The sequence below is a fragment of the Lytechinus variegatus genome, chromosome 4, assembly GCF_018143015.1.
Source record: "Lytechinus variegatus isolate NC3 chromosome 4, Lvar_3.0, whole genome shotgun sequence".
NCBI lineage: Eukaryota > Metazoa > Echinodermata > Echinoidea > Temnopleuroida > Toxopneustidae > Lytechinus > Lytechinus variegatus.
The window spans coordinates 33,470,004-33,490,158 of NC_054743.1; the positions used below are offsets into that span (position 1 = coordinate 33,470,004).

A 20,155-nucleotide genomic window follows, 5' to 3' on the forward strand; every position below is an offset into this window, starting at 1 on the left:
TGCCACCTTAAAGCTGTCCATGACATCAAAGAGTGAGATGAGAATGCTTAAAAGCTGAAGAACAGTATGCTGACTGTCAGAAAAAACATTCAGAATATCATAGGCAGTGCATGGAACAAAAAAAAGTTTGGATTGTGTGCCCAACCCCAAAAAAGGAGAAAAATGAATATGATCGCTAAAATGCAAAGCTTGAGTACAGGTGAATTGGGTTTGTTTCACCCCAGCTTTTATTCATTTTTTTAAGGTCCAAATCACTCTCTTGGTTTTCTTGTCTCCTTGGAGTATGCATCCACTGTTTGACATATGATGTGAACTTGGTATATAGTTCCATGGAAACTAAACTTATTGCAATGTCCCATCAGTCACAAATTTTGTAGTTGAGCGATCCTCTGGATCCTGGCAAAATAAGAGCACCAGTCCTCAGATGCATAAGGCTATCATGAGCAGAGATATTAAAAGAGCACATACAGCGCTCCCTACCAACCCCTGTAAATGCCAAAAAGTTGTTCAGAAGCTTGCAATCAAGTTTTCTTAGAATCATTCCTGCCGCCTGCCAATAGAAAGTAACATGCACAATTTGCAGAGTACCGAAGTGTGACGTCACGATGTCATGACATCGAATCGACCGGTTCTAAACTGAGTCGCAGCTGCATGATCGGCAATACACATTTGTATTTTCAAAAATGGTGATGTGTGTTGTCCCTGGTTTTTACCATCATTCTGAGAGTCGTAAAAGGGCACTGGTTCATAAAGCTATTAAATTGTAACTGAAGGGTGACTTTAAGAATGACCGGTGATCCTTGTGGTAAATGTCATCATAAATTGGCAATGTTTTAGCATGTAAAAAGGATCGCCAGTCATTCTTAAAGTTGTTCCTAAACTACAAACAGCTTTATGAAACGGCCCCCTGGTTATTTTGTTTAGAACCAGGCCGCCATGACACCATGGTAACTGACATCATTGCTTCGGTACTCTATAAATGGTGATGTCCTTTATACAGGCATTCTGAATTTCTATGAAAGAGATGACATAACAACCCAAGCAGCTGGCAAAAAAAAATTTGTGATAGGGTGAACCCCATGATATATTTTAAACTAACTTTTTGTATTGCCTTAAGTGTATAATGAATCTTGATGCACCCTTTGCCAAATCGTGTCCCATAGGTTTCAAAATTGGCAATTTTTGGCAGCTATCTTGGATTTTTCATGAAAATCAATTATTTTAATATTTTTTGCAGAGACAATGGTAAAATCTTCCATGTAAATGAATACACTTTTTACTATACAAGTATACATGTAGTTTAGATAGTAGAATAATTTTTAAAAGAATTTATGCCAAAATTTTCATGTTTTTTGTCAAAAATTTGCATGTGCACTGATATCTATCTGTTTTATCATAAACATCAACAACTAATGAAAAATATCAGCTTTCGACATGAAAGAGAATATACATGTATTAACAAGAATATTGACATACATGTACTTCATGGCAGCATTAATGTCTTAATTTGTTTGTAAACATACAATACTCTGAAAAGGTCATTTTCTTACCACACTGTATGAGACAGATAGAGAAAAGCAACATTTATTTGTCCCATCTATAACAAATATGTCCTATCATTTTGTCCCATCAGTCACAATGGAAAGTGTGTACATTCTTATTCTAATTGTTCATTTTTCATCTGTTTGCTAAATATTTATGATTGTAATTGTTTATTGATTATTTTGTACTTATTTGATTACAGTTCTTAAAGCTTGCTGACAAGTTAGGATTTTTTTTTTTGGGGGGGGGGGGTTAATGTTCCCTTTATATTCATGAAGTGCATGAAAAGATGTTTCTGCCCTTTGTTGAATTTATTTCTGACACAATGGCATGAATTATTAAAGGTGTCATGTTATTAGGGAATATTTCTTCATGCTGAAATTAAGTTTGACTTAAAAAGTCATTGAGAGGAAATGTAAATTCCATGAAATGAGATAGGGTCCCATCAGTCACATTCACTTGTCCCATAAGTCACACACGATTGCACACAACTACTGAAACAAATGAAATGAATCAAGTCCAATTCAAGTACTGTTAGTGAGCACTATCACCGATTAATCTCTAAGCCTAAATCTAAAAACATTGTCATAAAACTGAGATAGATATGGCACTTTGAACAAAAGAGATCAATTTGTGTGGTCCATCGATGTCCCATAAGTCACAATGACATTTCTGAAGATGTAGCACCCTATGCAACCAAGCTGCAAGCATACATTTCTGTATGTAGTAAGTTTCAGTATTCTTCTTTCAGTTTGATAAAGTAAATCCATGTTTATGCAGCTACTATTTCAGATATGTACTTCAGTTATGTGGAAAAAAGTATCAAATGTCCCATAAGTCACAATGGAATTGACCTTATAGAATAACCCCTCTCAACACCGTCTTTGAAATGAATTAGAATGAAAATGGTATAAACCAAATTGCAATAGTCCTTCACAATTCTTTCACAAATATTGAAGTCTGTAGAAAATCATGAAACTACAAACTTACACCTTTTTTTTTGTTACATCCTGGCTAGCTTTGATGTACATGTATGAGCAAATGAGCATTGTTAATACAAGTTTTCAATTAATAGCTGTACTAGCCTATAATTTAGGTGGGAGCTGCTGCTTATCATCTCTGCTCTTATGCTAAGTTTCTAGAAGGAATATGTCTGATGCAGAAGACCGTGCGAAGTAGTTGCTTAACAGCCCCTGCCTACAATCCGATCTTGCATTTAATAGTTGTCATTTTATTCATATCGACCAGGATTCTTGTTATGTAATATACCACTGCACATTTAAACATGCAAAAATAGTGATAAAAATAAATATTATAAACATAATAAAAAGAGGACGACAAACACGTGACCGGTCGATGGCTGCGAACTATGCGTAGTCTTCCACATTGCATGTATTGCTGACATTTTGCGTAACAGCATCAGACTCGTAAAGACAAAGACAAAAAATTGCAGCCCCTGCCCGGATTATCTACCTGGATAAATCTTACCTGTACGCATGATAATAATCCGAGACCGTTCTGAACCTAAAATCCTTGCTTTCTTTCCTCTCTGGCTGAATAAGATAGTCTAAATCAATCTTGAGAGGGTCACTCGCTTCACTTGGCTCTGTGGTTGGTACAACTGGTTCATAAGTGGGCGGGTCCTCTATTACAAAGTTGTGAAGTAAATTGAAGTGAGATTTTCTAAAAGACAAGAAGACAAACAGTATTGAGAAATCACCTGCAGAAAAAATATCATATTGTGACTGCAATCAAAATGGTTTGTTCAATTTTGTTGATTATTTCAACAGTAGTTGATTTTTTTTTTATTCTGGGGCCTACATAACAATACCAGGCCTCTACATGTATATGAACAGGCCTCATTTTGTGATCTGAATACAATTACAAATAAAATTGCAAATGAACTCTGCTTATAGATCAACACAAATTAGGAAAGGCATACACACAACTTAGGCCTATATGACTGTCAAAATTTTTTACGGGATACATGTACCTCTATAAAGTCAATTCCATATCTCTTACATACATGAACCTAAATCCCATCGCCTTTTTTTTTTACAAATAGGAAGTTCAAATACAAGGTGGGACCAAGGAAATAGCATACTGTATATGCAGTAACACTGCATAAAGAGATTGAAATTAAAATATTGACCTTAAAGGAAACCAAAACCCAAGAAGAGAAGCAATTTTATTGGAAAGAGTAAAATGAGAGGAACAATTTAAAACAAGTTTCATCAAAATTGATTGTGAAATTAACAAATTATGGATGTTTATAAGGTTTTGTTGCACTTTCTATGGGGATCTTCAAATTGGCAAACATGCTTCAAAATTGCTGATTTTGTGGACAACTCTCCATTTGTTTTGTACACAATTTTTCTGATTTTCCCCATTATCTTTCAAATTGCATATTGCCTCATTCTCAGCATAATCATGGGAAAATATAATTCACACCACATATGCTAAGTTCAGGAGGAAATATAAATAAAGGAGGGCTGTCCACAAAATCAGCCATTTTGAAGCATGTTTGCCAATTTGAGGATCCCCATAGAAATTACAACAGGACTTTTTACATGTCCATACACTGTAACTTGCTCATGTCACAACCAATTTTGATGAAACTTGTTCCTCTCACTTTACTCTTTCCAATAAGATTGCTTCTGTTCTTGGGTTTTGGTTTCCTTTAATTGCTTAGAGTATCTGTCCTTGTACTAAAATGTGAATGAATTTGGTAGGAACCAAATATTGCATGAAGTTATACCCTTCCCGTTTCCATGGAATCTGCTCTCAATTTTCATTCGCCACTTTTGAATAAACAAGTGGAATGCCTCTGGTGGTCTCATCTGCATCAATCACGCAATTCAATATAGCAGCAGTGCTGACATGGAAAACTACCATAAAATAATTATTCACAAAACACACCATTCATATGATACAATAACTACGTTCATTAACATTTGACCTTGATCATGTAATCTAAAACTTGTCAGTGACACTTGATTACCGGTACCCCTATATCCACATACACTATATCTAGTATAAACTTTGAAAGTTATGACAACAATCTAATAATTACATGTACCTCTAAAATGGCCAAAGTTTAATGACCTTAAATGACCTTTGACTTTGGTCATGTGACCTGAAATTTTTCAGTGAAACTTGATGTCTCTTATGTCCACTAGACCAATATATTTACAGAACTGTTATGATGGTAATGCAACAAATACCCCCAAAATGGCCAAAGTCCATTAACCTTTGTCCTTGGCCATGTGATGTGAAACTCAATCAGGATGTAATAATTCAGTAATAATTGATTTACCATGTGTCCAAGTTTCATGAACTAGGTCCATATATTTTCTAAGTTATGATGACATTTAAAAACTTAACCTTAGGTTAAGATTTTGATGATTCCCCCAACATGGTCTAAGTTCATTGACCCTAAATGACCTTTGACCTTGGTCATGTGACCTAAAACTCTTGCAGGATGTTCAGTAATACTTGATTAATCTTATGGCCAAGTTTCATGAACTAGGTCCATATACTTTCTAAGTTATGCTGTCATTTCAAAAACTTGACCTTCAGTTAAGATTTGGTGTTGATGCCGCAGTCGCCATCAGAAAAGCGGCACCTATAGTCTCACTCTGCTATGCAGGTGAGACAAAAAACTAGATACCCGGTAACCAATTGATAAGAAATACTTAAACTTTGAAGAAATTACTCAGCAAGTCATGTTTATAAAAGTACAAGTATAAAACAAGTAAAAACAAAAACACAAAAAAGCATCAAAGTGAAATAAATTGAACTTGTAACTTGTATCTAAAAAATGAAAAGTAAACCCAGAATTCTGTGTGAGGTGATATCTATGTACCTGGTATTAACCAAATATTTATCTGATATGCCACATCATAAAGCCCTACATGATGAACTTTGATCTCTTAAAAACGGATTGACCATTGCTTCCTTTGATTGTAAGGGAAGCAGACCTGTTCAAAGGTCTATGAGAACGGTAAACACACAAGCCTACAATCTGTACTCCAGTACCTTCTCACTTTCTACAGATTCTGGAGGTCAGTTTCTGACCTGCTTTATGACTTTAAGTTTAGGGTTCCAAAAGATAAACCAAAGTGCATCTTCAGCCATATTCCATATCAAAGTCCTCCAGTTCTGTCTGACTCAACTTGTATTTTGATACAATTTGAATTGGTCAGTAACCAGACAAATCTATTACAGATAATTTGGATTTTACTTGTTCACATTACAGTTGGCCTAATCTTTGAGTGCTAGCAATGGATGTGCCAAGTTAAATGTGAAAATGTCCACACTGCACCTACAGAATTGAAAAGGAGAACTAAAACATGTAAACAGTAGGCAGAATCTATGCAAAGGCAGGTGAGGTATAAGAGGTGGAGATGAGAGAAAGAAAAGAGTGTAATATGTGTAACAATGTAAACATCGGATAAAAAAGAGCAAAATAATCAAAGATGACTTACCTTTTCGTTTTAGGGTTGAGAATTAACCTGCCAATCCACTATTTAGAGTTGATAAGAAAATAAAAAAAAAGATCATTATATTTTAATTTTGTTTCTATTATCATTATCACCATAAAATTGTTGACAAAATACAGATAAACATTGAATCTAATGACCATTCCAAACCTGTTATATGCCTTACACAAATAATATAATGAGTACACATAAAAAATTTGGTTCTCTGTTTACATAGCTTGATCTATGCCCCTTTCTCTATCTAGTGCGTATCAAAAAAAAGTTTACACTTAGAATAAATCCTGTAAAATTATAAATTTGTATTTTTATATCCTGAAGATTTTTCCACATTTTTACTGATACAGATCCATTTAAGCAAATGACGATATAACTTGTCGAAAAATATTTCCTCTTGAGTGAGCACCACTAACTTTTGAAAAGTTAGTGAAAATGATTTGCGCAGAACTTTGAAATAGTTACGCAAATAAAAGTAGACCTTAATCATGAAGAACACGTGGCATTTAGCTAGTAAAATTGATTTGAAGATACATGTATCTTTTACCATTTCAAACTTTTTTTCCTTTCCCAAAACACTTCGAAGAGTGCATTGCGCCCCATCCCACTCCCCCACACACCGAGGCAATCATGACATTTGCTTTACACTGAGCTGTGATTTACATAAAATGGCTTAGGCTTGATTTTCATTTCGTAAATCATTGTCAAGCTTGGAAAAGGTGTGGAGAAACAAGTATTAAATAAAAAATGAAATGTGAACCCACTTTAAATGATAAAAACTTTTTTTGATACGCATTGTAGACATAAAAAGCATAAGATAACCCCTCCCCCATCCCATCCACACACAATTCAATAGATTTTCACAAGTTATATCATCAAATCGTCCAAGTAATATGCTCTTTTACCCATCTTGCGGTTTCAGTCCTTGTTAATTCCTCTTTCTTGATAATTATTCATACTATGCATACTCTTATAGACTCCCAAACTTACTGTGTTCGAAAGGTGCAGTACAAATCTTAACAGGTTACCCGAAGCTCGAAGGGGGATATTCTGAAGGGAAAATAAACCATTCAATAAGTGAAATTTACAAAAGATCTTTACATCATAACTAGAATTGTCAGAAATTATAAACTCAAATGTGAGCTCAACCATAACAAGTGGAATGCCTCTGGCCTTCTCACCTGCATCACGCAGTTCAATATAGCAGCATGGCTGACTTTGAAAACTACTCTAACTTGCACAAGATGGTCAGTGATACATGTCCACTTTTTATGAACTTTTTATGAACTTACAGAGATATGATGGTTATTCAACAAAAAAAACCAACAAGGCCAAAGTTCATTGACCTTACATGACCTTTGACCTTGGTCAATTGACCTGAAATGCGCACAGGATGTTCAGTGATATTTGATTACTCTAATGTCCAAGTTTAACGAACTAGACCAATCAACTTTCAAAGTTATGATGGTAATTCAACAGATACCCCCAATTCGGCCAAAGTTCATTGACCCTAAATGACCTTTGACCTTAATCATGAGACCTGGGGAGCGTTTCATGAAAGTACTTGTCGGACGTTTTATCCGACAAGTCCTGTTTTATCCGACAGTTACCATGGTAACACTGCCTCTCAGCCAATCAAAATCAAGGAAAGATGTCAGATCTGACAACTTGTCGGACAAAAATGTTGATGAAACGCTCCCCTGAAACTTGCACAAAATGTTCAGTGATGCTTGATTACTATTATGTAAAAGTTTCATGAATCAGATCCATAAAATTTCAAAGTTATGATGGGAATTCAACAGAAACCCCCAATGGTCATGTGACATAAAACTCATGCAGGATGTTCAGTGATACTTGATTAACCTTATGTTCAAGTTTCATGAACTAGGTCCATATATTTCCTAAGTTATGATGTCATTTCAAAAACTTAACCTTAAGTTAAGATTTTGATGTTGTTTCCTCCAACATGGTCCAAGTTCATTGACCCTAAATGACCTTTGACCTTGGTCATGTGACATGAAACTCTAATAGGATGTTCAGTAATACTTGATTAACCTTATGGCCAAGTTTCATGAACTAGGTCCACATACTTTCTAAGTTATGATGCCATTTCAAAAACTTAACCTTAGGTTAAGATTTGATGTTGACCCCGCCGCCGTCGGAAAAGCGGGGCCTATAGTCTCACTCTGCTATGCAGGTGAGACAAAAAGTAACTGTCCTGGGCAAGAAATAAGGAGGGGGGGGGGGCTTAGTCTATGATCTATTTTCTTTGAATATCTAATCAGGACAGCTTGGGGCTTTGGGCTGGCAAGAAAAAATCACTTTGCTAAACAGACTATTAACATTAGTGTCATTGCTCTTTAGATGTGATGGTTGCCAAAAGTGATTAATTTATGACGAGATATTGTCGAAGTTACTAGGTGAGAAACATTATAGGCTATTCCACAAAAAACATTGTCTTCAAGAGCTAGATCTTCAGATGGTTGATGGAGGGTTGAGAAACCGGAAACTTTGGAAATTTGTAAACATTATTTTTTCTTTTCTGTCTTTAAATTATACAAAAATATAATTGAATGAAGTATCAGTCAGTCGGCAAGCCCTGAAAAAGTAGCTTCTTTTATCCAAGTGATATTCATGACTAGAGTGTTTTTGCATGGTTAATGAGCTTGGTTCGGACCAAAACACCTCTTTTAATTCGGCCATTGCTACTCTAAATATTAACCAAATTTCATGTTTTTGGTATCTTTATAAAGAAAAAATCATTCTTTCAGGTGATGTGTTTGAATTTTTAAAAAGATGTTGTAATATAGAGGAAACTTTTCATCTACAACATGAAACAAAATAATTATTTTCATGCAACAAAAGTTGTTGTTTTTACCCTTATTTTCTGTTTGAGCACAAATTATTTTTTTAGATTATGACAAAGCTGAAGATCTAAGCTTTAATATGATAGTTCTTATAAGAGGTATTTTAGATGGGTCAGCAGCCAGGTCTTCATAGGCCAAGTACATTTAGCAGCTCAAAAACAATCTACTGTGCTATGATTGGTCATAGAGAACACACACCAATGCAAATTCCAATGTTCCCACACTGGGCCTCTGTAGGTCACACTCACCATGTGGTAATCTCTTCAAATAACCTGCGCCTGTTGTTTTGAAAACATTATTCAGCCAATCAGAACTCTAGATGTTATGCTACTCAGAAATTTCTGAAATCTCGTCTTGCATCTTGATGAAAAAGGCTGGCTGCTGACCCATCTATAAGGTGTCACATATCAAGAGTGACATTGTATAAAAGTACATGTAGAGAGTTTGAGCTTTCTGATGATATAAATAATGTTTGTACCCAAAACACAAATGTTGGCACAATTTGCAATAGAAAACAGAGGAAGAAAACTCTGAGGCCTCTTTTCAGGCCTGAAATTCACCGTTTTATAAAAATATTTTATTCAAAAAAAAACAACCAGTATAAAAAACGTAACATGTACTCTTTCCTATGGAACAAAAATAATCAATTCTACTCAAGGAGAAAATTCTTTGAGAAAAAAGTCGAACAATTCACAAGATTTTGTAGGGATATGAATTCAACCACGAGAGGACTTGCATAAATCTTGCTCATTTGCTCATTAACACAGGGGCTTGCAGACTGACTATTTGTATATTTTGCTCTTTATTATATTGCCTAACACTTTCAGGGCACGACAAACCCGCTTGCCTGGGGCAAGAGAAAATGATGTGCGGGCAATCGCCTGATCGGGCAAGTGGTTGTTCTGGAAATAGAATAATAAAATATCATTAATACGTTGGACACATTTGCTATATGGTGACCATACGGCGAGTCAAAAACAGCCGTTTTATTAATTTTGATTCAAACCATCTATACGTAGTTGGTACTAAAAATGTTCAAACGGCTGTTTTCGACTCGCCATACGGCCGCCGTTGAGCAAATGTGACCAAGGTATTAAATTCAATATCTTTTGGATAATCACAACTATCTCTCATATAATGGAAAAAAAAACATGGAAACTGATATAAAATCAGCACCAATTACTGACAATTTATTGCCAGGAACATGTACCTCGTCAAAGAACCTTGCCATCAAATCTTACGTTCTATGTGTGCTTGTACATGTACAGTATCTTGCGCAATTTGCCAAAGCAACCACCCCCCATTAAAAAAACACCAAAAGTAGCTAAAATTTTACTTTTTCATCTTTAAATCCATGAAATGCCATCTATTTTCCATATTACCTTGAAATTGTTTTGATTTAAATGGAAACTATAAAAAAATTAAGAATTTTCAGCTCTTTCTTGACTCTGATTTATGATGATGTTACACTCGGTAAATGTGTTTTATTCTTGCAGTCCCACATGTAGACTTTCATGGTGTTGACCAAGTGTAAAACAATAAAAAACAATCAAATGATCAACGGTCATTTTCAGTTAATGTCGCAAGACCATAAAAATCTACATGTGGGACTACAAAAAATATATTGACCTAGTGTAACATCATAAAACGATGAAGAAGGGTCAAGAGAGAGGAGAATCTTCTTAATTTTCTTGATAGCTTCCAACTATTAAATCAAAACAATTTCAAGGAAATATGGAAAATAACTAGCCATTTCATATTTAAAGATGCAAAATGTGTAATTTTAGCCACTCCACTTTTGGTGAAGGTTTTCTGTAGGGGTTTTTTAACATAAAAAAATAATCTTTTTCAGAGTCAAGAAAGAGCTGAATATTTTTCATTTTCTTGATAGTTTCCAAATAAATCAAAACAATTCCAAGGAAATATGACAAACAGAATACCATTTCATGGAAATAAAGATGCAAAATATGAAATTTTAGCAATTTTTGGTGAAGGTATTTTTTTAACCTTTAAGTTTAAAGCCCATAAATAGTGAAAAAAATCAAAGTAATTGAATGTAATGACTCCAGGCCTACTTTGCTGAAAATAAACTTTTAATTTAAATGTGTGTTCTTTACTGTACACGATTCTCATTTTTTTTGTATGACCTTTAAAGATAAAAAAAATGAAACTAACACATCAATGATGTGGAGCTCATCCGGCATCTCACAATGAAATTTAAAACAATTTTCATTTCAGCCCAGTTGACACTGTAGTGGTGACATAAATTGAGGATATAGAATTGAAATTGATGAAGAAATGACAGTCACAGAAGCATTTTTTGTGATCTAGATCATGATAGATCTATGAATAAATTTCATATAAAATTATAAATCAAGCATAAATAACTTTCTAGTCAAGATTTCTTAACCCTGTGTAGAACCTTGGTGAACCTCATGTAGCTCTCACTCAGATGAAACAAAAATAATCAAAATCACCAAGAAATAGCATACTGTCTGTGCATGCTATAGCTATTGGCAATTGCTAGCGAGTAGCGGTGCACTCTTCTGACTTTGTTAGCTGCTGCTGGTCGGCTGAACCCCCGTGAACTAACAACCAACCTCCCGTACAATTTGAACTTACCGCTCTAACCATGTTGTAATCGTAGCTCTCGGGTGTCAATCTTCGTCTTTTTATAAGCTTTCCTGGCTTTGTAGCTCTTTTTATAAAGAGCAACCAAATTACAAAAGCCCCCGAGAATATACCACATAGCGACGGCAAGTACCCCATGATTTTCATCAGAATTGTTCCTCAAGTTTACATTCCTCGACTAGTCGACCTCTCCAATTTCGTCTAGTATAATATACTATAGTAGTAGTAGCTAGCTAGCTCTCGCGAAATGACAACCTCTTTCCGGATTTTTTTAGAAGCTTGATGAGCGAAGGCCTTGCTCGCGCTCGAGGCGGAGGAGAGGATCGAGGCGGCCATGGAATAGAAGCAGGGCGAGTATGATATATCTTTAAATGTCTTGTAAAAATCTATCCGAAAAATATAAATTTTGTGTTGAAAGGATGAAAATTCTTGCTCGCTTGTTCAGCTCTTTCGCAGTTGCTATTTTTAATGAATTTTATCCTTTAATGAATTTCTAATTATTTATCCTTTTTTATCATTTAATAATTTTCACCCTCTAAATAATTTATTCTTATTTGCCATGCCATGTCTATAATTAATCTAATCATGTCTAGCCCTTAAAAATTTAGACTTATCATGCCATTGAGCACTGATCTCCCTCTTCCCCAAACAAAAAAAAAACCCTCAGGCTCAGAGAACAAAATGTGTCAGTCGTATGTCCCCCACCACCAACACTGATCGACACCCATGGCATCATGTCCACTGTAATGGCAGTGTCAAACTTCCTCCCTCCCCCTCTTCCTCACCCCCCCCCCAAAAAAAAATCTCTCTCCATGTCTCTCCCCTTTTCTCTCTTTCTCTTTCTCATCTATCTCTCTCAAACACTCCAGCTAATCTATTACAATGTATACAAAGCTGAAAGCATATGCTTGATAGATTTAAGTTAAAATGTATCTTATAATATTATTATACAAAAGTATATCCCTCTCAACATTAAAGTGATTGCACATTTTTGTTTTCATTATTTGATTTTTATATCTTAAATAATAAGTACAGTATATAAAGACATTGCCAGACATATGTGCTTTTTACTCCTAAATAGAAAAGGGTTACCAACTTCTCGGGCTATCTTTGATAATGGCACAAATTAAAGGAGAATGAAACCATTGGAACAAGATAGCTTGTGTAAAAACAGAAAAATCAAAGAAACAGATCAACAAAAGTTTGAGAAAAATCGGACAATAAATGAGAAAGTTATGAGCATTTAAATATTGCAATCACTCATGCTATGGAGATCCTCCCATTGGCAATGCGACAAGGATGTGTGATGTCACTGATGAACAACTTTCCTTTTGGTGGACTATAAAATACCCTCAAAATGTCTCTTTTTGCTTTTTCTTATGATGATACAAACTCTTTATCCATGATGTATTTAAAAAAATATGTATTACATGCCCTCATGTAGAAAGAACACATGATCTCTGGATAGATGTGATAAAAGAGGCAATTCAAGTGAAATATATACTAAAGTAATGGGGAGAGTTGTTCATCAGTGACATCACACGTCCTTGTCGCATTGCCAATAGTAGGATCTCCATAGCATTAGTGATTGCAATATTTAAATGCTCATAACTTTCTCATTTATTGTCCGATTTTTCTCAAACTTTCTTTATTCTTATTCTTTGATTTTTCTTTTTCTACACAAGCCTATTTGTTCCAAAGGTTTCATTCCCCTTTAACAAATTGGTCTGCAACCTCTGGGGCTTATGAATAGGTATTCAGTCAGTATTACCCAAAGCCATATTTCATGCACATGCTCTAGTAAGATAATTTGAATAAATATAACTCTAAATTATACAAGTAAACGAAATAAAATACGGTTGAAAAAAAAACTGTAGCAGTTATTACCCGAGTTTTCTTCAAACTGTCATACAGGTACTGGTTGTCTTAATTATTAAATCAAATTATTTTCATATTTTCAGGGTGTATTCCCTCCAGCGATCACTTGACAAATTCAGTTTGTTTACGCCGAGAAAATACATATTTCTAATTTATTCTTGGCTGGAAAATATAAAGCTAATTTTTATTCATCTGACTATCAATTTGACAGTAGGATAAATTCCAGGGGGGGGGGCACTTACATTGACGAGTGGATACCATGCGCGACCAAAAAAACACATAAAAAGGATGTCTCTTTCAAGATAGGGCACGTTACGTACGTAACGTAAAAAGGGTGTCAAAATCACTGAAATAACGAAAAAAAGGGTATCTCCTTCTTGTGGTCACTCCACTCTCGTTTCGCGGTCAGTTTCATTCTTTTCCATTGGTCTTTTATCGATTTTAAGTCTCTAACGTTTCCAAATCTAGCGTGAAATTGCTCCAAGATATGCACCCATGAGCCATTTTTTGCTGTCAGAGAATCATAATCGTTCTTCTTGCATTCCATGTGGTCCAACTGGTCCTGGATCAGCTGGATTAAGAGGTTCTTCTCTTCACAGGACCAGTTGGCCGTTCTATTTCTTGCGGGAGTGGCCATTTTACAGTGATGTTTAGGTAGACAGAGTGCACACTGAGCATGTGCAGTAAAAGCAGACTACGTCTCCATGGTAAAACTAAGGGGTGGGGCCCGCCCGGGGGCAGGGCATTTAACCCAGGGCTAAAATTTAAAACACAGGTTTAGCTAAACCTGGCTATCAGAATACCAAAATAATTAAACTACACTTAGACCAGAGGTGAGGTTTAGAGGAGGTTTTGTTAAACCTGGGGCCCGTTGCATAAAACTTTTTACCTGAAAAAACTCAGGTTGTGTTTACCAGAGTTTTTGCCCTGTGTTAAAGTCAATGGGAGAAATCAGACTAACCTTAGTTTTCAGTTTTTACCAGAGTTTTCTCAGGTAAAAAGTTTTATGCAACAGGCCCAAGGGTTAACTTTATAGGGTAATAGGGTTAATAGGGTTAAATTAAACGTATCAGAATACGGGCCTATGTGTTTAGGGTCAAATTTACGAGGGTGTAAAAATTAAGACTAAAATGTTTCATAAAGGATGTACTTTCTGCCCCAAGAATCATCACTGCGTGTTTAGAGTATGATTTGCGCAAGATGTGGGAGGTGGGGCTGTAGGCCTACTTAACCCAATGATGTTGGTAAAGGTAAAACCAACCCAACGTCCGAGACATATAAGAATATCACTGTACTTGTTTAGGGGGTCAATACAGGGAACGCTTGGCTAAGAGTAACGTTTTGTTTCCAATGTATGTTAAAAGGTGCATTTTCAGAATATGGAAAATAGGGGTTTAGGGTATTTTTTGAGACCTCACAGTCGCGCATGTTATCCACTCGTCAATGGAAGTGGCCCCCGGGGATAAAATCCAAACAACTTCTGTTTTTTTCAGGGGGGGGGGGTGAAATTTATTAAAGCAAATATGTGCCAGCAGCCTTATAGTACCAAGTCCTCGAGAATTCAAATTTTGCCAGGTTCCTAATCCTACTCATATAGCAACATTCTGAGCAGTGTACGTAGTCTTGTAATATATGCCCACTTGAATGATAACATGTTAAATCACTACTCAATATGTAGGCCTATGTATGCCACTGGTACGTATGAATACCATATACCAAGAAGCAGAAAAAGTTTTTTCTTCTTAAAAACATTTTAGTTTCTCTTTACAAATAAAATTATAGACTGATTTATTCTCTGTATTATCGATAGTCATTTCAAAAGGGTTATTTGTAGACAAGCTACTTGTAACATACAGTAATAAGAGACCAACACCGTTGGTAAATGGGCTACTTTCTACCCCTTCACAGTGCATCAATTCAGTCACTGACAATCCTACAAACTACATCTATCCTGATCTCATCCAATGGGATACAGTTCAACTGAGAACCTTGGTGACAATTTAACAGAGTTACATATAGCAGGTATGCCGGGCTAGGGTTGGCCAGAGGCAGTGCCAGGTTAATTTGATAAAGGCGCAAGATATAAAAAAAAGTGTCTTAATAAACAGGTAGCATACCTCTCTTCATTTTTCTTCCTATTTTTCTCCTTTTATCCCTTTTTTAACTTTTGGAAATATATCATACTCTTACATGTACGAGTAGATCGGTATTCATAAAGGTAAGATATAATGTGGTCAAAAGTTAATTTCATTTTGCTTAAAAATGTTACTGTCAGAAGTATGTGAACATCTCCTGCACAGAAAAGCACAATTGATAAAAACAAAACTAACTTTTACACATGTACATTGTAATCAATAGCTCATGGGTTTCACAGTTTCACAGCATGATAATATCCCACATGGTTAAAACGCATAGTTCATGAAACAGGAGAAACCCACATGGCCAAGATTTTTTCATCATAATGTTGCAATAATGTAAGTTGCCAAACTATGTTCTGAGGGTTGCTTAAATTGAACATACCAAGTGCTACACATTATCAATTAAGGTCAAAAGGCAGACTTTTTAACGCCCATGACAAAGTGAACAGTAATTTACCGGTAAGCTCAATTGTGAACCATTTACAAAAGGTTATAATCATCAAGACCCATGTATGAAGCAGATGTTGGTATTAAATTTGTCAATTCATGTTTAATCATGGTTAATAATATTTTGATATTGTCAGTTATTTAAATATAATTTCATCTGAGTCTTTCCCTCGCTCTACTATCTTCTCTTGCAAAGAAAGCATTGGAGAGCCTTGTCATAAAGGCAGACATGCTTTGGAACAGTCTGGATACCATCAATGCTACTTCATCTTCAACAACTGCTTCCCGACTCTCGTTTGAATTACTTCTGATAATGGATTCTCTCTGATCTATTTTAGAGTATTCATCCAAAACTTTTGCAATCTCCTTCTCAGGCTGGATGTGAACTTTTTGGAGTTTGATAATGGGAACAATCAGGTTAAAATCATTCACTCTTCTGTTGATCTGTTTAACTTTCTCACTGAACTCAAATTGCAGATCCGCCCATTTGCTTACATTGTAGTCATTCAGAGGTTCTGCACCAAGCTTCAGACGTTCATGCAAAAGGGTATTCTTGGCCTCAGTAAGCATGTTCCGTATGTCCTTTTCTAGTTGAATCCATTCGGGGGCGTAACCATTGTTGACGAGAACCTCGTTCAGGTTGTGTGTGGCAGCATCCACATAAGGGCAATAGGCCGTTTTGGGTGGCAGGGGTTTCCCCATACCTGGCAGATCATCAAACTCGCCTTTAGCCATGGAGTCTTGGATCAAATCCTCTACAAGCCTTTCAATGACATTTGTTGTTCTTATCTTCCTTGCAGCTTTCTTATCCTTCAACACCAAGCCTTTCTCATCGGTCACAGCAATCTTATATATCCTGTGAGTGCTTACGGCATCCGATGCTTTCATAGCACGATATTTCTGATATTGCTTCTGTCGCTGACTAGGTGTGCCGAACCCTATTCCCTCATACTCCAGATACTGTCTATGTTGAGGAACTGTATGTTTGATGTCAAATTCACACTCATCATCATCATCCTCCTGTGATAGTTCATCCTCTAATCCCTCCCGTCTACCTTGCTTTTCCATCTTTTCCACATGAAGGCAAATGGTGTTGTAGGCTTGCTGGATCTGGGTGAACTTGTTCCCATCGGCCTGTCTGCTTTTGCTATCAGGATGGTACACCTTGGCAAGTTTGAAGTACGCCTCCTTGATCTCTACCATACTACTTTCCTCAGACACGTTGAGGAGCTGGTAGCAGTCTCTAACATTCTTGCTGATCTTGTAACCAAGGTAAGGAGAGCTTGTGTGAAAGGAGCTGATCCCTGACCACATCTGATACAGAAGCCTCCTCCTGTGACAATGCAGCAGAGGACTAGCCATCTTGATATCAGGTGTGGTCCATTCACTTTGATCCTGCAAAAGAAAGGGAAAATAGCTGAATATTTTTCTTTTACTTTTAACAATTACTTACAAATTAACAATCATATTTAACATCATTTCCAAGCTTCAAATCATCAATGTTTTCAAATTCAACATTCATTTTTCACAGAGAAATATGGCTCAGAATAAAAATTAAAATCAATTAATATGTACTATTTAATATGTACTATTCTACACATTTTTAAGATTGGAAATTAGCTGCAACTTGCAAGTGAATTAAAATTCACAACTGACCTTAGTACAGTTCTTGTTCCATTCAGGAACAGTGTCATATATTTCGGGGTCCCACATTACACACAGCCAATTCTAAATCTAAATTCGAACTTCTAAGCTATTTGTTTTGGACTCAAAGCTAGACTCATCTTAATAATTATAAACTAAGAGTAGACATGTGAATGGGGGACACAGTCACACCCTTCCCTGACAGTGAGACCTTAAAGGACAAGTCCACCCCAACAAAAACTTGATTTGAATAAAAGAGAAAAATTAAACAAGCACAACACTGAAAATTTCATCAAAATCTGATGTAAAATAAGAAAGTTATGACATTTAAAGTTTCGCTTCATTTAACGAAACAGTTATATGCACATCTCGGTCATTATGCAAATAAGGGAACTGATGACACCACTCACAATTTCTTTTGTATTTTGTTATATGAGATTTGAAAAAAAAAAAAAAATTCTCGTCATTTTCATGTGAAATGAACATGATGAAGTTTCATTCCTCCCTGAACACGTGGAATTCCATTTTTAACATTTTGTGCTTCAGGCAAGGAGGTCCTAATCATCAAATTTGTAAAAATTGTATGATTGAAACAAAAAAAAACAAAAGAAATAGTGAGTGACATCATGAACTCTCTCATTTGGATGTAACTGGCTCGTTCATATAACTATTTTGTTAAAAATAAGCGAAACTTTGAAATGTCATAACTTTCTTATTTTTACATCCGATTTTGATGAAATTTTCAGCAATACTTTGGTCTTTGCTGATTTTTCTCTGACTCTGTTTAGGTATGTTGTAAAAGCGCCCTCTAGGTGCTTTCTAAATGAGGCAATGAGTGTGCTGGCTTGATTTGCAGGGCGATTGTGGGGGCAGTGCTTTGCATTGTTTTTGCATGTGCAAGGAAAGGTTATTGCCCATGGCATCATTGTTTTTACATAGTTGAATGTTTATAGCAGCTCTCTAGACTTGAAAAAAAAAAATTATTCGGCGATCTTGGGACTCTGTGTGCTACTGGAACTTTGGCCTTGCTTTCAATTCAACCTCTTGCTATTCAAATTTACAGGTTTCATACCACTATAAAAGGTATTCATACCAATAGAGCAACATTTTAACTATATTGTGGTGAAATTTTAATGAAATCTACTGACGCCAAGTGTGTTTTTTTTGTCCCTGTTTCGGCGGCATCTGTTATTTTGGGGAGTGTTTTGGGGCACTTCCATATATGCAAATGCATGCGCATTGCTGTTTTCTATTAGTGCACCTTGGTCCCAGTTAAGATCACAACTTTTGGCTTAAAAAACAAAGGAATACCGGTACATAAGAATTGAATAGGCGATTTATATGACCTTAAAACTGCAATAACTTTCTTATTTCTGGGGCTATTGAGATAAATGAGGTGTTAAATTAAAGGTCTTGATGAGCTCTAAATGATGCCATGAAGAAAACATCATATTTCTAAGATTTCTTTTTTTTGCAACATACCTAGGCTACGGTACTCTGTTGATTCAAATCTTCATTTTTCTGAGGTGGACTTGACCTTTAACTGTAACGGCATAGTCGTGACCCAAGACAAAGTTTCATAATACAAATTAAATGAAACATCAAACAGCCGCCGCCACACCTCGACGGCAGCGGCCACTTCCCGCCGGCGCCGCCTCGCGGCCGGGCCTGCGGCCGGACATCGAGCTCGCCATCACTGCCAACGCCAAGTCAACGAATCGCGGTCCGGCCCCTAATACAATTATACAGAGTTTACAGCTGAAAAAAAGAGGTTCATTTCTACGCCAATGCTGACTTACGTCATGGGTTAACTTACCAGGAGTTCTCGAAAGAAAATCAGGCTTTGGAGACCCTCTGACTTCAAATTCAATTGTACTTTGAATTCCACTTCCGATTTAATACTAATACTAATAGTGGTATTTTAATATTACGCAATGGTTAACCTCATTTCCACAATTCTCTCGGATCGCGGATCGTACATGCGAGTTTCTTCTTATAATGTTGATTTGAGTGGCGATAAGATTTGAGTTGCGATCAAAATTGCGATGACAGTCTGGGGGCGGTTTTTCCTTTTTTCTGTCAAATAATTTTGCAACGGTGGACTCTCTTATCCCATTCTGGGTTAAACTATGGACCAACTAGGTCCATGACAACCCCATAGGCGGATCCAGCGGGGGGGGGCGGGCCCCTCGCCCCCCCCCCGCTGGATCCCCATTGGCGGAACAAAAGGGAAAAAGGAGGGAAGAGAGGAGAAAAAAGGAAGAGGAGGAAGACGAGTGAATAAAATAAGGGGAAGACTTGAAAAACAAAAAGAATCTTTCATGTTACTAGATGAAATTTTCGCTCGCACTTCGCGCTCGCATTGCATGTTAGGTGATTTACATCTTGTTCAATATGGAGTTTGAATATTTGTAAGTCAATATACAAAACATAATTCACCTCGGAAATAGGACTTTCATTATTTTGTGTGATTTACAAATTGATTTTTAAAAGTACTCTGTAACAACGTCAG

At 36.2% G+C, this 20,155-nt stretch overlaps 2 protein-coding genes across 2 annotated transcripts in view; both read right to left on the minus strand.

Moving 5' to 3' along the window:
• LOC121413884 (fatty acid amide hydrolase-like) overlaps positions 1–11,849 on the minus strand; it is a 31,179-nt gene extending 19,330 nt beyond the window's left edge. The window contains exons 1-4 of the mRNA XM_041606865.1: positions 11,528–11,849; positions 7,029–7,088; positions 6,030–6,067; positions 3,031–3,225 (exon numbers count right to left, since the gene is read on the minus strand). Coding sequence (XP_041462799.1) covers positions 3,031–3,225; positions 6,030–6,067; positions 7,029–7,088; positions 11,528–11,683 — 449 coding nt within the window. The 5' untranslated portion in view covers positions 11,684–11,849. The remainder of the gene's footprint in view (positions 1–3,030; positions 3,226–6,029; positions 6,068–7,028; positions 7,089–11,527) is intronic.
• A 4,033-nt stretch (positions 11,850–15,882) lies between these two features.
• LOC121413885 (dnaJ homolog subfamily C member 28-like) lies at positions 15,883–19,538 on the minus strand. Its single transcript, XM_041606866.1, has 2 exons — positions 19,460–19,538; positions 15,883–17,394 (listed from the first exon to the last, which is right to left on the minus strand). The coding sequence occupies exon 2, from the start codon at positions 17,359–17,361 to the stop codon at positions 16,153–16,155; it is 1,209 nt and encodes a 402-aa protein (XP_041462800.1). The 5' UTR covers positions 17,362–17,394; positions 19,460–19,538; the 3' UTR covers positions 15,883–16,152.
• Between the last annotated feature and the right edge of the window lie 617 nt (positions 19,539–20,155).

Bases quoted from the DNA above. Each gene is read 5' to 3' on its own strand.
- LOC121413885 (XM_041606866.1), bottom strand. From the start codon at position 17,361: ATGGCTAGTCCTCTGCTGCATTGTCACAGGAGGAGGCTTCTGTATCAG.